Consider the following 15,893-nt stretch of genomic DNA (forward strand, 5'->3'; position numbering starts at 1 on the left):
CTTCCAACAGCTCCTAGGACCCACCCTCTCCTGAATTTCCAGCCAGACCAGTACACAAAGAAAAGACAGTTTTCAATTGCAGCTTTGTCAAGGGTCACTGTTTGTCCTTAGGCAAGTTGCTTCACTCTCCAAGCTCCTCTACAAGGCAGGGATAATAATAGCCTCTACTCAGGTTGAGGTAAGATAAGATATGTAAGGTGCCTAGCACAGAGCCTCGCACACCAGTAGCGCTCTGCCTCTCCATCTAGCCTCTCTTTCAATAGTGGGGTCAACTAGTTGTCCCTGGATATCTAGTCTACAGTGATGCTACCCTTGGTTCTTAGTTGGGTATGTGGCTGCCTAGAATGGAAACTGCATTTCCCAGACTCCTCTTGCACCTGGCTCTGGCCATGTGACTGTTTTAGCTAATGGGATAAAAGTGGAAGTAGCATGTGACACCTTTTGGGACCTTTCCTTAAAAGAGAGCTAGTGCAGATCCTTTGCCCTCTTCTTCATCCTTGTCTTCATCCACTGCAAGGGATGCATATGTGACAACTGGAGCTCTAGCCATTATCCTGAACCATGAGGACGAGAGTCATACCAAGGGGTTGCTGGAGTGGAAAGGGCGTGGAAAGAGCCACATCTGGAAGGTCTTTGTGGAACAGAGCTGACATACTAGCCTTGGACTCGCTTCTCTGAGGCTTATATGGGAATTTTTGTTACCTAAGTCAAAACTGATCCTACTTGGTACAGAAATCTTTCCCCCTTAAAAGCAACTGTTCCATTCTTGGCCTCTGCTTTATTTGCTCTGAGTTATCTCACCCTTTTCCATGGTTCTACTTACCATGAGGGGTCTTTTCTGACAACTTCCAAAAGTGTCTTTCTGGTCCAGCCCTCTTTCCTAAACGCTACTCTCACATATCCAACCCAAGTGCCATATCTAATTATTCATTAGACAAACATCTTTTGAGCACCTACATGCTCACGATGTGTCAGACTGTATGCTGGGTGAATCAGACACAGACCCTGTCCAGAGGGGGAATAGGCAGGTAAACGAATGCTGAGTACAGGGAAGTCCCTAGGAGGGGCTGCTAAGCCATGCTGGGCAGTGAGGAGGTCATAGGGAAGAGCTCCTGGCAGAAGGGACATTGAACCAAGCCCTGAAAGGAGTTAGACAGGCAGGTGGTTAGGACTGAGGTCATGGAGGTCTTGTTGAGACCTATTCTTAGAATACCGGTGAGCCACAGAAGATTCCTAAGCAGGAGCTGAATGGAGAAAGGCTAGTAGGAGGAGTGAGACCGGAGGCCAAAGAGGCTGCTGCAGCAATCCAGGTGCAGCAAGATGGTGGCCTGAGCTAACATAGAGGCAGAGAGCCGGTGAGAAGTGGATGGTTTCCAGCCACGTTTAAGAGGTATCCTCAACAGGACTGGTTGCGGGGAGGGGTAGGCTAGGGGGACTCCCAGCTTTCTGGCTCCCGACTGAGACAGGGACACAAGAGGCCAGGTTTGGGGGAGTGACATGGGGCTCTGTTTTGGGCAGGTGGTGGGGTGAGGTGCCAGAGGATTCACAAGGGAACTTTGCATAATTGAACCAAGAATTGTTGAGCAATCCCGAGGAGAGGTATGGGGGTGGACGGAATCCCCAGGAATTGCCCCTGTGAAGGTCAGGACGTCCTGGTGAGTTCTTTCCATCCCGTCTGCTTCAACTAGGCCATTCCTGCCGCCTGTTCATAGATCCCTTCCCCAAACATGAATCCAACTATGACCCCAACACTCTGTGATAAACCACTTCGCGTTTCCCCTACCCCCCACCCAGCAGAAGGCTCAAGTCCTGAGTCTCCCATTCTTGGCCTTTTTCCCTGGCGCCCAACCTCTGCCGCATCCCTCAGTCGCGGATCTCACTTTGCTCCTCACCTAGTAAGCACCGCGCATCTCCACCCCCAACTCCCCACCCGCGAAGCGCCCATGCCCCAGCCAGGCCGAGACGGGAGGAGACAAAAGGTTTGGGGAGGTAAGCACTCGGACCTCGCAGGCCCGGCTGAGAGGCCCAGACCGCAGCTTGGAGGGATTTGGGGGGAGCCCAGGCGGCCTTAATTGGGGCGACGGGGGCGTGAGGAGGTCCAGCCCCGCCGCAGGGGGAGGGGCCCCTCCGGAGCCCTTGCCCGCCGTGGCCCCTCCCCTCCAGGAGCCGGGCAGGAGTCCCCGGCACTGATTGGGCGGCGCCGCGGGCGGCGGAGCCGGACCAATGAGCGAGGGCCGGGCGCGGCGGCGAGCGAGGGAGGGAGCGCTGTCTGGAGGAGCGGCGCCGGCAGTCTGAGCTCCGCGATCCCAGCCCTGGCGAGGCGGGTGGGGCGGGGCGCGAGCCGCGGGAGCGAGCCTGGTCGCCCGCCGGGCCGCGGAGACTGTCGCCGGGCGCCGAGGTAGGGGTCGGTGGGGAGGGGACCAGGGGCAGGGAGCGGGAGGGGACGAACACCTGAACGTCTGCTCGGCGGAGCCTGCAGGGAAGAGGGACGGTCTGTGAGGCCGCGTCTAACGAGGGCAGCTGGGACCGCATCGGTGCGGGGATCCTTCCCCCTTTTGGGGGGCCGGATCTACTGGGTGCTTTCCGGAGCCTGCTTCTGTCGGCGCCGGCAGCCGGGACCGCATCTATGCGGGCGCCCCGCCGTCTGCGTCCCTTCCCCAGCTCTAGTCTGCGGGACTGCGTTCATAACCCGGCGCACTACCCACCCCCGCCCCAGCTGTGGGTGGGAGGCCGTATCTATGCGGAGTGGGCCCAGATCTGTGCACCCACGTGTGGATCTGCGCTGAGTGCTCCTCCTACACGGCCCTCCGCCGAGTCTTCCTGCAAGAGCTGGGGAGAGGCGGAGAGGGGGTGGATGAATGGGACAGATGTGGCGGGTGGCTTTAGCTGCGCAGTCCTCCCCTGGATGGAGCGGGGTGGAGGGGAGCGGCGAAAGCGGGCGCTGCGGCCTCAGGGGCCTGATAGGCACAGAACTGGTGGCTGGAAGGGTGCACACGTGCGCAGGGACCTGTGTGTGGTGTTTGGAGGTGGGTGTGTGTGTCACGTGGACACGAGTGTGCCTGTGTGTGTGAGGGGAGTGCATGACTGGATGGAGTGGTGTGTGAGGGCCGATCACATGGACGTGGACGTCGGCGTGCGCCTATCTGGGGAGGCGTCTGTGTGTGCCTTGAGGGTACAGAGGTGTGTAGAAAAGGTTGTGTCCCAGGTCACAGGACTATGTCTTGGTGGGTGCATATGCGGCTGTGTATCTGCCAAATGGGCTGGGGAGTTGGGAGGAGCACGCAGCTTGTGTCCTTGAGGATGCACTGGCCCCCACACGGCCCTCACTCCTCATTCAGCAGATACAGATTGAACACCCACTGTGTGTCAGACTGTGTCCTAGGCCCACAGACTCTGGGGACCTCTGCCTCCTCCTTCGCCTCTCTCTCTCAGTACCCACAGCAGGCAGGGGGATCATTTTAAACCTCATCCAACTGAGTCATTCCCCTGCTCAAAAGCATCTTCCGGTTTTTGAGGCCTCCTGGTCTCTGTCCACGAACCCCTCCAAGGCCAAGCCCTGAGTCTCAGCCAGAAAATGGCTTTCTGTCATGCATAGTGAGAACTTCCATCCACTCCCCCTCTGAAATCCTTACTCAGTGGTCATGAAAGAGCTTACATGCCACCTCCTCCAGGAAGCCATCCCTGGGACCAGGCACGGCAAATGGCTGGGCCCTCTCCTCTGGGTGTAACTCTGCTCGCCTGGGTACCTCTCACATGCAGAATCCCGGTCCAGCAACATTAGCCTTCTTGCTGTTCCTCAGACAGTGCGAGCACCATCCCACCTCACAGCCTTTGCAGTGGCCGGTCTCTCTGCCAGAAATGCCCTTCCCAGATGTGCACACTTCTTGCTCCCTCACTTTCTTCAGATTCTACTCAAATCCTGCAGAAAGGCCTTTCTGACCACACTGTAAATAGTACCCCCCCCCAGCCCCTCACTCTTGATCCCCCTTACATGACTGTATTTTTCTCCATTGCACATACCACTTGACATATCATCTGTTAATTATTGCCTTTCTGGTTTGTTGCTTCTTGTCCTAACTAGAAATTAAACTGCATGAAAGCATGGACTTTATGGTTCACTGCTTTATCTCCCAACACCTAGCACAGTCCCTGGACACATATATAGCAGGTACTTATTGAATATTTGTTGCATGAATGAGTGACTCTGGATTTGGATCCCAGAAGTCTGTGTCTCTGGCTGTTCCCTAGCCTTTGAGCCCCCAGTATGAGGCTAGGTCTCCTCCTCTTCTGTCCTCCAGATTCCAAGTTCCTGGAAGGCCAGGTGTGGGAGAACTGTGACCATATTTGCATGTTAGAAATCTTCCCTCTAGCGACTGATGTGGAGGAGGGCTTGGGGTGGGTTCAGGGTATGAGCCTGGAGGTGGGGAGACTGTGTGGCAGAAGCAGTGGGAAAGAAAAGCAGAGATCTAAATCCTGATTTTGTAAGGGGTCCGACTTAGTAACCTCACCCAGCAGTGGGGAGATGAAGGAGGGCTCCCGGAGGAGGAGATATCTGAGCTATCCTCCAGCAGCAAAATAGAGGGAGGTGTGTTCCTGGCAGAAGGCACAACTTGTACAAAGCCCTGGCAGCGGAACAGAGTCTGCAGTTTGGGAAGCCGCGAGTGGTGTGGTGAAGCCAGAGGAGAGAGTAAGTGTGGGGCTAAGGGAGCAAGGATGAGCAAAAGGGAGAAGATGGGTGATACGGAGGGCTCCCGGGTTTCTGGAGAATTGGGAGGATGATGGCATCCACCTCTGCGACAGGCACAGAGGAAGAGCAGACTTGGGGGAAGTGCCAAGTGCAATGGGGACTCTGTGGGTCTGAAACGCCCAGGAACATTGCAGGAAGGAGGCAGCTGGCTGGAAAGAGTGGGGCTGGAGGTACAGACCTGGTGTGGAAGATGAGGAGGGGCAGAGATAGAAGGTGATGCCTGGAGACCATCAGCCAAGATGTGCTGAGGAAGCACTGAGGGTTGCCGTGCGAAATTGGGTGCAGGTCCCACCTCAGTGCTTGGGGCTTCTCCGGGGATGATGGGAGGGGGCATCCTCACGGTAGGCATCCTCAAGCATGACTTGGCACTAGATGCCTGGGCCTCCCTCAAGGAGGACTGAGTCATCCCGGGCGGAGGCAGGAACTGCAGAGGGCACCCGTTGCCAGGGCCATCCAGACACTTGTCAGGAGCATAAACACGGCTCCTATGAGGCAGCCTGGCGATGTCAGGGCCACCTTCTGAGTCTGGCCTGGGTGGCCTGACCACCTCCTTGCAGCTTTCCTTTCTGGGCAGTGTTTGGATGGCCAGGGCCGTGTCTTCTCTGCCTGCATGGTGGCTGCTCAACCTAGCCCTGAGATTCTCAGCAGCCTTCCAGAACTCACAGTGAGGTCTGAGTGGTGCCTGAAGTCATCCCAAGAGGGGCTGCTCGAACATTTGGACAAAGGCGGGATCTGCCCGTTCTCTGGTACTCTGGGTCTCGTCTGAGAGACCCAGGTGGACGGGGAACATCCTGAGGAGGAAGCCAGGCCAAGTAGGCATCTGGGGCCAGGGTCTGCATGTTGGAAGTAGCCAGATGCCTGGGGGTGGGGGGATTCCCTGAGGGGTTTATGTGCCAGGCCCCCCTGGAGCCAGGGGGCAGATATGGGGTTGTACATTGTACATCAAGGCTCTCTCTCAGCGGCTTCTACATGTAGATACATCTTCAGGCACAAATTGCTTCTCTAGCCACAATCTCATCTATTTCTATAGCCCTGGGAGTTGGCAGGATGGCAGCCTCTTGTCTGATTCACATATGAGGAAACTGAGGCTCCAAGAGTCTCAATGACTTTTCCAAGGCAACATGACCCAAGTCTGGGAGGACAGGATTACAGTAGCTTTTCCCAGTGAGAGAGGGCCTGAGTTTAGTCACTCTTGGCTACCAGACTAAGCTGGTTCCTGGGGGACTCTCCATGCCCATAGAGTCCTTGCTGGGCCTTGGACCTCAGTCCTAGCCTGTCTGTCCTTTTGTTTTGTTTTGTTTTAAGTTTATTTTGACAGAGAGACAAGCGAGCATGGGTGTGCTTGTGCTCACACAGAAGTGGGGGAGGGGCAGAGAGCGAGAGGGGGAGAGAGAGAATCCCAAGCAGGCTCTGTACTGTCAGCACAGAGACCGACATGGGGCTCAAACTCACGAACTGGGAGATCATGACCTGAGCCCAAGTCAGACACTTAACAACTGAGACACCCAGGCGCCCATGTCTGTCCTTCTATTTGCCCACATAGCCCCCATTTGCCTCCACAGTCAGTTGCAATAAAGTGACTACTGAGGCCTCAGCTTGGGGAGGGCCTTGAGAGACCTTCTCGGTGGCCCCTCAGAGAGGGGTGGTGCCTGCCCAGGACACACAGCCCAGCCTGGTGGACAGGTGACCGTGTGGGAAGTTCAGACTTGACCTTCTAAGATCAGGTTCCCATGGTCCCCGTGCAGCCACCGCCCCCCACCCCAATTCTGGAGCACGCGTACACGAGGACCTAAAGGCACCCAGTGCACATTAACACATTTATCCACCTGTGTAGAGTTCTATCTCCATCCAGATGTGCTTCTATGTGTGGACTCCCTCCCCACCCACCCCAGACATACACATGACCCCAGCCCACATCCCTGCCCGTACAAGTTCTCTCACATGTGGCCGCACATTCTCTCACGTGTGGACACATGCCCTCAGATGCATAGCCTCAGGTGCCAGGCGCCATTGCCCGGACATGAGGCTGGAACCTGGGGCCTCCCCAGTGCCTCCTGCACAGACATGCTTAGTCACCTGAATTTGATCCAGGGAGGAGGGAGGGTGGAGGGCCTGACGTCAGCCCTCATAGCCGCCTTGTGCCGCCTGCACATCCATCTGGGCCACAGCGTGTCCTAGGCAATCACAACAACAGCAGCACAACAACTCACTTTTACGGAGCTTCCGCAGTGACAGGCTCAGTTCTGAGACCGGTACGGACAGGATTCACACGTTTATGCCTCACAACTACCCAGGGAGGTGAGACTGCTATTAGCCCCATTCTGTAGATGAGGAAAACTGGGGCACAGAGGTGAAGTCACCTGCCTGTGGACCCAGACCAGGAAGAGATGGGGCCAGCAGCCTGGCATCAGAGCCTGGACCCTTAACCAGGTAATAGGGCCCCAGGGTGGAGCAGAAAGACTTCTGCCTTGGCTTTCTGTGTGAGCCCTTCCCTGGCCCTTGCTGGACCTCACTTTCCCCTCGAGAAAAGAAAAGGAAGGGCATTAGAGGAAGCTGGCTTCCTGCTGGGATAACAGCCTCAGGGAAATCATATGCAAATTTTATGGGCCCGGGCCACCTGTGGCCGCTGCTCTTCAGGGGGCTGCAGACCTAGAGCCTGAGCTCCTGACATTGATTCATTCCCTACGACAGACTGGGGCCCCGGGCTTGTTGGGGTCCCGTTTCTGACGCTGCTTTCCCGTGTCGACTGGGGACAGCGCTCTAATGATCCCTATGGCTACCCCTCGTTCATTCAACACACATTTATTGAGCTTCTACCATGTGCCAGGCACTGCTGCAGATCCCGATGATCTCATGGAGATGAGGCAGACAAGAGCCCTCATCTATGGACTTTATATTCTAGTAGGAGGAAAGAGGCCTACAGGGTGAGGGTGACGGGCAACAGAGTGGGCCATCTACACGGAGTGGGCTAGGCCAGCCAAGCTTGGAGGGCTCCTTTCATCCTTGGCTTCCTCCTTCCCACAAGTGGCCTGGTTCCTGAAGCCTCCCTGATACTTCCTTCAATTGCATACACTGTCCCTCTCATCTTTTCCAGGGAGGACCCCTTAACGCTTCATCCCTACTCACCTTCCTCACCTCCTTCAGAGAGGCCTTCCTGATGTTCCAGTGCTACCTGCCTCCCTCACCTCCTCCAGGGAAGTCTCCCTGATGTTCCAGTCCTACTCATTCTCTCACTTCTTCCAGGGAGGCATCCTTGATTCTCTGGGCTCACCAACTGCTTCCTCATTCCTCTAGGTCCAACCTTCATGTCTTTTCCTATTGCCAGTCTGGATTCCCTTCCCCCTTCCTTTCTGCATGTCAGCATCAGTGATACCACCTCTGGGTTTCCACTCATTCAGCGCACCGTACCAAGCACAGGGCTTCTGGATGACACCCTTGCCCACAGTCCATCTCTAAGCCTTGCATTGGCCCTAGGGAATCTGGGAAGATCCTGCGTCCATGGTACAGATGGAGAGGCTGAGGCTCAGACTCAGGAAGGAGCCCACCCAGGATGCCACAGTAGGCTGACAGGCAGGATTAGAACCCAGCCCAGGCTCCTCTGTGGCCAGTGGGCTCCAGTGAGCCCTACCTGCTTGACATCTCTCAAAGCAAGATGATGGGGGCACAAGGGGTGACTTATGTTCTTAAAGTCACTGTGTGGGTAGAGAGGAGGTTACCACCAAACAGGAAGGGCAGAGGGTCAGGAGTCCACTCACTTCCTTTTCCTGAGAAGATGCTGAGTCTGGCCCAGGAAGGGGGAAGGGCACTGGGCTGGATTGGGGCCACTGCTCAGCCTAGAGCAGATCAGAGATGGAGGCCCAGTCTGAGGGTCAGGGTTTAGCCTGGGGTCAGGGTTCAGCCCAGGGTTGTGGTAGAAGGTGAGGGCTGGGTTAGAGGTCAATTTGGGGTTCAAGCTGGGGTCAGCCTTTGGCCCCGAGCCTGGTTTGGGGCTCAGAATGTAGTGGGGTCAGGGTGGGTGTAAGGTCAGGCCATGGAGAACATCTCAGTCTGAGTAGCTGTGACAAATATTTGGGGCACACAAATAAACTGGAAGGAAAAACCAGGAAAAATAAGGAGTGACCTTTTAAATATTTATTTTTGAGAGAGAGAGAAAAAGAGAGTGTGTGCACATGAGCAAGGAAGGGGCAGAGAGAGAATCCCAAGTAGGCTCCTCACTGTTAGCACAGAGCCCCAAGTGGGGCTCGGACTCACAAACTGTGAGATTATGACCTGAGCCAAAGTTGGACACTTAATCAACTGAGCCACCCAGGCACCCCGGGAGTGACCTTTTAGTTTAGTGAATTCTCTCTTGACAGCCACCAAAGCAGCAGCCCCTCCCCTAAAGGACCCTCTCCTAGGCTTCAGGCTCTGCTGAGGCAGGGAAGGGAGTAATGGGGGATGGGAAACTCGCTCTGTGGTCCTGGAGAGGCCTTCCTGGAGGGTAAGTGACTGGTTTGGAGTATCAGGGAGGCCTGTGCATTACCAGTGCCCAGCTCAGCTTCCAGGCAGCAGCACTGGAATGCTCTGCAGTCCAGGGTGGGGCTGGTGACTCACTGGACCGTCTGCTGGAAGGGGCCTGAGCTGACCCTGGACTCTGTTTCTCCCATTGCTGCTGGGCCTCCAGTATTCTGCCCATGTCAGTCTGTCCTGACTCCAGAATCTCGGATTCTCCCTGCTTCCCTGTGAAGCCAGCAAGGCAGATGTGACTATGCCCATTTCACCAATGGGGATACTGAGGTCTAGAGGGCTGCTGTGCAGCAGAGCCACATGAGTTCCTGGAACTCCTTCAGTTAGCAGGGGCAGACCTGACTTCGGATGCTGGCAACTCAGGCAGGGGAAACAGGGAGGGCAAAGTCATGAAGGTGGGACCAAAGGGCCTGGAAATCTGACCTCCTTAGTCCATGCTCAGGATTGAAGCCTTCTCTGTCCTCTTTTTTCAGGTTCCCAGTAAGGCTGCACAGAGGACCCCCTTAACTGTGGCAATGGAAGGGGGCCCAGCAGTCTGCTGCCAGGACCCTCGGGCAGAGTTGGTGGAACGAGTGGCAGCCATTGATGTGGCCCACTTGGAGGAGGCAGGTGGTGGTCCAGAGCCTGCCAGGAATGGCGTGGACCCTCCGCCAAGGACCAGAGCTGCCTCTGTGATCCCTGGTGGTGCTTCAAGACCCCCACTAGCCCGGCCCAGCCTTTCAGCCAGGAAGTTCTCCCTGCAAGAGCGGCCAGCAGGAAGCTGCCTGGAGGCCCAGGCTGGGCCTTATGCCACAGGGCCTGCCAGCCACATCTCCCCACGGGTCTGGAGGAGGCCCACCATTGAGTCCCACCATGTGGCTATCTCAGATACAGAGGTTGGTGGGGCAGAGCTAGGGGGTGCTCACAAGCTTTTAATAGTCCTAAATGAAGATGTTTTTCTTTCTGTGCCCCTGCTGCACAGCTGTTTAGCCTTTGCTTTGCATACCCCCAGAGTTGAGGAGCCTGCTACCTCACAATATGGCTCTTCCCACCAGGGAGCTCCTTCTGAGCCAATCACTGTTAAGTTCCATTCCTGTCCCTAGGCCAGGCCTCAGAAATAGGCCCTCCCCTTGTCCCCCAAGAAGTTCTCTTAGAAATTTGAAGATCGATAGTATGTCCACCCTCCCCATAACAAGTCAAACCTAGCTTTAGCCCCCACTTCTAATCCTGCTTCTTAGAGTCTCCTCTGACTCAGAAGCTGCCAGCACGCTTCCAGTCTCTGTTCTTACTTCTGCGCCTCTATCCCACTGGCTCTGTTTTCCACTTAGATCTGACAGTGAACCCTAGTACCGAGCAATCTACTGATTGCACAGGCTGAGCTTCTTATGCCTGAGCCAGGGCTGTGGTCTCCTGTCCCCAAGGCTCTCTTCATCTTTCTTGTCCATGCAGCCAAGACCTTGCATTCAGCTACTTCTATAAATACTTGCTTATGCATTTCTCACAGATTTAGGTCTCCCAGACCCCAGCATCCAGGCAGGAATCAGTGTATTTTTCCTTCACCACTTCCTAGGGAGTAAAGTACAGCCATGGCTCACCATTCATGTTTGCAGACATGAGCGTGCAAGGCCTCTTGTCCTTTTTCGTGGCATAGAGACCACCAAGTTTCCCCATCCAAACATGAAAGCTTGATGAGATGGGGGGGGGGGGGGGTCTGGGATTGAGGGGCCCAGAGCCAGGATTGGACCCTGAGCAGGCTGCTGAGGTGGGATCAATACTGCCTCTGGATTAAGCTTCATCTGATGCTTCCCTTTCCCCTCCCTGCCCCCCCCCCCCCCCCAGGACTGTGTGCAGCTGAACCAATACAAGCTACAGAGTGAGATTGGCAAGGTAGGACTGGGACAGGCAGTGGGGACTGTTCCTTTGAGGCTTTGGGTAGGCAGCCTATCAGGATCCTCTGCTTGGCAGTTCTTTCTCCCCTGGGAATGTAAGGCAGAGCCGGGAAGGCCCCAGCTTAGAAATGAAGAAAGTTTTGTCCTCTAGGAAATACCTAAGGTGGGGTGGGAAATGATTCTCCATTCCTGATTCCTTAGTTTTTGATGGAAGACAAAGAGGGTCTGAGGCAGCATAGAGCTGCATTGAGCCAAGCAGAGGCAATTACCAGGAACAGCAGCCCTCTTTCTGTCTGCCTGAAATGTATGCCTGCTGGTGGCCAGCTGGTGGGGGTGGAGATGGGATGAGGGGGGAGGGAGCCGGAGCTGTTCAGGCTCCCCATTCCCTGAGCTAGTCCTGGAGGAGGTTGCCCTGTCCAGGCAGGGCTGACTGGTGCCTATTTCCAGGGTGCCTACGGCGTGGTGAGACTGGCCTACAACGAAAGTGAAGACAGGCACTATGTGAGTCTGGGGAGGGGAGGGAGTTGTTGCCCCAGCCAGGCCCCAGAAGCCTGGGAGGTGGGCAGTGGCTGTGCTGGGAAGACAGAGGACAAGGCTGCCTCTAGAGGGAGTGGGCTCCTGTCCCTGAGGGAATGAAAACGGAGTAAGCTTCTTGAGAATATGCAAGCAGAGGCTGGACCTTCTGAGAGGAGAGCTCCAGAAAGGCTTGTTGGGGAAATAGGGTAAGGCTTAGACTCAGATATGGCCACCTCCTAACCCAGCTTAACCACACCTAGGCCATACTTTCAGTTCTGGTGGCAGTCACCCACTAGTGATTGGACCTCCATCCACATGTAACCAGCCTGTTCTAGCTCCTGGTGGCTGCACACAAATGACATTTCTACCCCTCCCTCCTCAGGCAATGAAAGTTCTTTCCAAAAAGAAGTTACTGAAGCAGTATGGCTTTCCACGTATGTATCTATTGGGTCCTATGCTTGGGAGCTCCCTGCTTGGGGGCAGAAGAGGAGGACACTTCAGTCCCTCACTATTTTTGTTAGGACTGGGGGTAGAGGTGGGGAAAGCATGAGCAAAGGCTTGGTAGTGGGGATGTGTTTGGTGGGTTGGGGACAAGACCATTGCAAGATTCTTGCTTGAGGCTGGTTGTGGGGCCAAGGTGAGGCCCAGCCTCCTGCAATAGAGGCTCGACTCCCCTTCCTGGTCACAGGTCGCCCTCCCCCAAGGGGGTCCCAAGCTACCCAAGGAGGACCAGCCAAGCAGCTGCTGCCACTGGAGCGAGTGTACCAGGAGATTGCCATCTTGAAGAAGCTGGACCATGTGAATGTGGTCAAGCTGATTGAGGTAGGAGGCAGTGGTGAGTGGGTGGGAACTCAAGTCCTGTGAAGAAACCTGTGGTGCTTGGGGACACTCAGCACAGACCTAGGGTTCCCACCAGATACTCCTCCCAAAGTATCTGTGGCTAAGGCCTCCAAAGACAGAGCTAGACTTGGGGTGGCAGCTATAGGGAGGCTTTAGGGTTCAGTTCAGGCTGGTCTGCAATATTCTCAAGGTCTCAGTGAGGATAAGGGGCTGCCCAGAAGCAAGAAGTGAGCCCCCAGTCATGGCAGGAGGAGAGAACAGCTGGATGTCACTTGGTGGGCCAGGGTTGGGGGTCAGTGATTTTCGAGGCCTCATCTGTCTGGGGCCTACATAGTTCCTGCTCCATTGTCCAGGGAGGCTGCACAGCATACTGGGGGTCCTCAAACCCTACCACCATGTCTGTTCCCTCTGACTAGGTTTTGGATGACCCAGCTGAGGACAATCTCTATTTAGGTGAGTGACCCAGCTCTTCCCAAAGCAGCTTACCTAGGGTCAGTCCAAGGGCTCCCCAGGGACACATGTGACCTTCAAATGGGCTGTATGAGCATGTTCTCAAGCCCTGGATTCCCTTGCCCAGCCCTGCCAATCCAAACTTAGAATACCCACATAGATTCAATAAATATTCCCAAGCTCCCACTCCACTGATCAGAGAGACAGTGGATCAAGTACGTGCAGGAAGCAGGCTATGTGATATGGGTTCCCAGACCCTGTATGATAGCTCTGTGCCTCAGTTTCCTCACCTGTAAAATGGGGGATAATATATCTAACTCATAGGGTTGATATGAGGAGTAAATGAGTCATTATATACAAGATTGTTATTAATGTTGTTATTATTTAAGTTCACGGTGCCTGATTCATGAGTTTAGAGGCCCTCCAGAAACGGGACAGAAAAAACACTGGGCTTAGAAATTAAGGTCAAGGCTTTAGTCTTCACTCCCTGTCCTACTTGCCTATCTGCTGTGACCCTCAGGGAAATTCCTGCCCCTTCTGCAAGCCTCAGTTACCCACCTCCTTCCCAAGAAAGGAATCCATGGTGAATCAGGATGAGGCAGATCCATAGTAGACCAAAGTAGACCATACTTTCACCCATTTATTTCCTCTGATACCCTGGGACCCTTGTCCCATCCATCCTGCAAGTATGCCTGGATGCCTGACCCTCTCCTACTTTCCAGAACAGGGAGGGACCTTGGCATCACCTGCTTTGCAAGCCTGGCTGCATCTTACTTACTTTACTTTTCTTTTCTTTTCTTTCAGTGTTTGACCTCCTGAGAAAGGGGTGAGTTCCCCATCCCAATCAGGCAGGTCAAGTCTAATCCAGGCCTTCTTTTCCCTCCCTGTGCCCTTAGTCCCAGGGTCAGCTACTCTAGGAGAAAGCGGAGACCCAGGCCCTGCCCTTGGGGAGCTCTGATCTGGGGGGAAATGAGAGACAAATAGGGCAATTCTTTGAAGTCTGCTGGGGGTCAGTGAGGCTGGAATATTCAGAGTTCTCTGGAAGAGGGGGTGGGTTTTGAGCCAGGCCTTGAAGAACTGGAAAGATTTTGAGGGAGGAGTGGGAGAAGAAAGGAGTGTTTCTCAAGCAAATATGTAGAGATGGGGCTCTCACCTGGATTCAAATCACAAAGAGTTCTTTCAGCTTTACAAGTTTATGAGTTGGGTGGGTGGGACTCCATTTGCTCCCATTTACAAGAGGGGAAGCTGAGGTTCAGAGGGGGTAAGTGGCTTGTCCAAGGTCACACACTGAGTCTAATTCATGTCTGCTCTATTTGGCCTTCTCACAGTATTAGCAAAGCAGCAGACTTGGGGTAGTGGGCATAGGCCTGGGTGGACCATAGGCCCTAACTGTCAAGACCTTAAATACAGGGTATGGCTTGTGATTGCCTCTCTGCCGGGAGGAGGGGGCTGGGAGTAGTATCCCTTTAAGACTCAGAGCTTTTCAAACGTTTTTGACCTTCATCGAAGTAAGCAATATAAGTTTCACATTGTCATCCATCTCTGTAATTGAAACCAAAGTTTTACAAAACATTACATGTCTTTATCACATATGATGTACTCTGATAAATTCTACTTCATTAGAAATTTTTAAAAAAGCATTAGCCAACCACTAAATTAATTTCATAACCCTCTATTAGGTCTGGACCTACAGTTTGAAAAACACTGCGGTAAATGGCATCTTTGCAACAGTTTGGTTATAGAGAAGTACTTAGTAGAAGGAATACCAAGCCAATCAGAAATTAAGATAAAGCTAATTTGAAATTATAATGATTGTAAGGGGATATTTGTGTCTATGTGTTTTCAATGTTTCATCATATGGGAGAAAAAGCTAATGTCTTGAGTTCTGGGGAGGTGTTTGAGCATAGAGGGCTCCCGGGAAGTCCTGAGGGGCCTAAATGGCCCAGCCCCTGTCCTACCAGCTGTCTGCTTTTACTCGTTATGATTCAGCTGAACACCCCTCCTCCCCTCCCTTTCTGTAGGCCGGTCATGGAGGTGCCCAGCGACAAGCCCTTCCCCGAAGAGCAAGCTCGCCTCTACTTGCGGGACGTCATCTTGGGCCTTGAGTACTGTGAGCGAGGGTCTGCTTGCCCCTTGGAACGGGGGACGGGGTTGGGGGCGGGGGGGTGGCGGGCACCGGAAGGGTAGAGCCCGGGCTGAGCTAGCTCTTAGCAGTCCTATCAGTCAGCGCTGATCTACCAATCAGCTTCGTTTGGGGGCGTGGTGTGGACTGTGGGAGGGGCCAGAACCTCCCGGATTGGAAAAGGGAACGGAGTGGTGGCCGGTTTCGCTGGGTTTGCACCAGGTTGTTCAAGTGGAGCTGCGCCTTGGGTGTTCTCTGTATCTCTTCTGCTGAGTTATTAGTCAAGCTTAACCTTTCCGCAGGGCCTCAAGAGATGTAGGAAGGAAGAGATTTATGTCCAGCTGCTTGAAGAATAGTCTGTCATGTCATGCGTCCTGTAGATGAGGAAGGGTGGGTTTACTGTGAGGGCTCAAAGGTGATGAGAGCTCAGGAGGGAGGATGTTAGCTTAGCCTCTGTCCCTGGAATTCACTTATTTACTCATTCATTTACTTCTTTTTTTTCACTTGCTTCTTTCATATATGAGTACCTACTAAGCGCCAGCTAGACGCCAGGAGATTGACAAAGACCCAAATGTGACCTCGAGAATCTCAGTGTAGCAGAAGGAACAGGAACCTAAGCAGGCAGATACAGTGCAGTGCTGGCTAAGGCTGGGGTGGCACAGGGCTGTCAGATACTGAAGGGAGGCTTCCCAGAGGAGACCATTTGTGACCAGGGTCCTTAAGGATAAGTAGGAGTTCATCGGCCAGGCTTGAGGGATGGATAGGAGAGAGTATGTCAAGCAGAGAGAACTGCATAGCAGGGGCACAGAGGGGAGTGGACATGTTCTATTTAAGAATGGGGAGA

At 54.2% G+C, this 15,893-nt stretch overlaps 1 protein-coding gene across 3 annotated transcripts in view; it reads left to right on the forward strand.

Annotated features, from left to right (window-relative positions):
* Window positions 1-2,254: 2,254 nt before the first annotated feature.
* Window positions 2,255-15,893, forward strand: part of CAMKK1 (calcium/calmodulin dependent protein kinase kinase 1) — a 28,136-nt gene continuing 14,497 nt past the window's right edge. The window contains exons 1-9 of one of the 3 annotated variants that reach the window (XM_019429553.2): window positions 2,255-2,398; window positions 9,727-10,128; window positions 11,072-11,119; window positions 11,569-11,622; window positions 12,020-12,071; window positions 12,326-12,459; window positions 12,894-12,930; window positions 13,732-13,753; window positions 14,949-15,037. In XM_019429553.2, the coding sequence (XP_019285098.1) occupies window positions 9,769-10,128; window positions 11,072-11,119; window positions 11,569-11,622; window positions 12,020-12,071; window positions 12,326-12,459; window positions 12,894-12,930; window positions 13,732-13,753; window positions 14,949-15,037 (796 nt within the window). In that variant the 5' untranslated portion in view covers window positions 2,255-2,398; window positions 9,727-9,768. The remainder of the gene's footprint in view (window positions 2,399-9,726; window positions 10,129-11,071; window positions 11,120-11,568; window positions 11,623-12,019; window positions 12,072-12,325; window positions 12,460-12,893; window positions 12,931-13,731; window positions 13,754-14,948; window positions 15,038-15,893) is intronic. The other 2 variants (XM_019429554.2, XM_019429552.2) reach the window with 2 other exon arrangements.

This window comes from Panthera pardus, unplaced genomic scaffold (genome assembly GCF_024362965.1).
Source record: "Panthera pardus isolate Hobbes unplaced genomic scaffold, ASM2436296v1 HiC_scaffold_3, whole genome shotgun sequence".
In the NCBI taxonomy this organism is placed as follows: domain Eukaryota; kingdom Metazoa; phylum Chordata; class Mammalia; order Carnivora; family Felidae; genus Panthera; species Panthera pardus.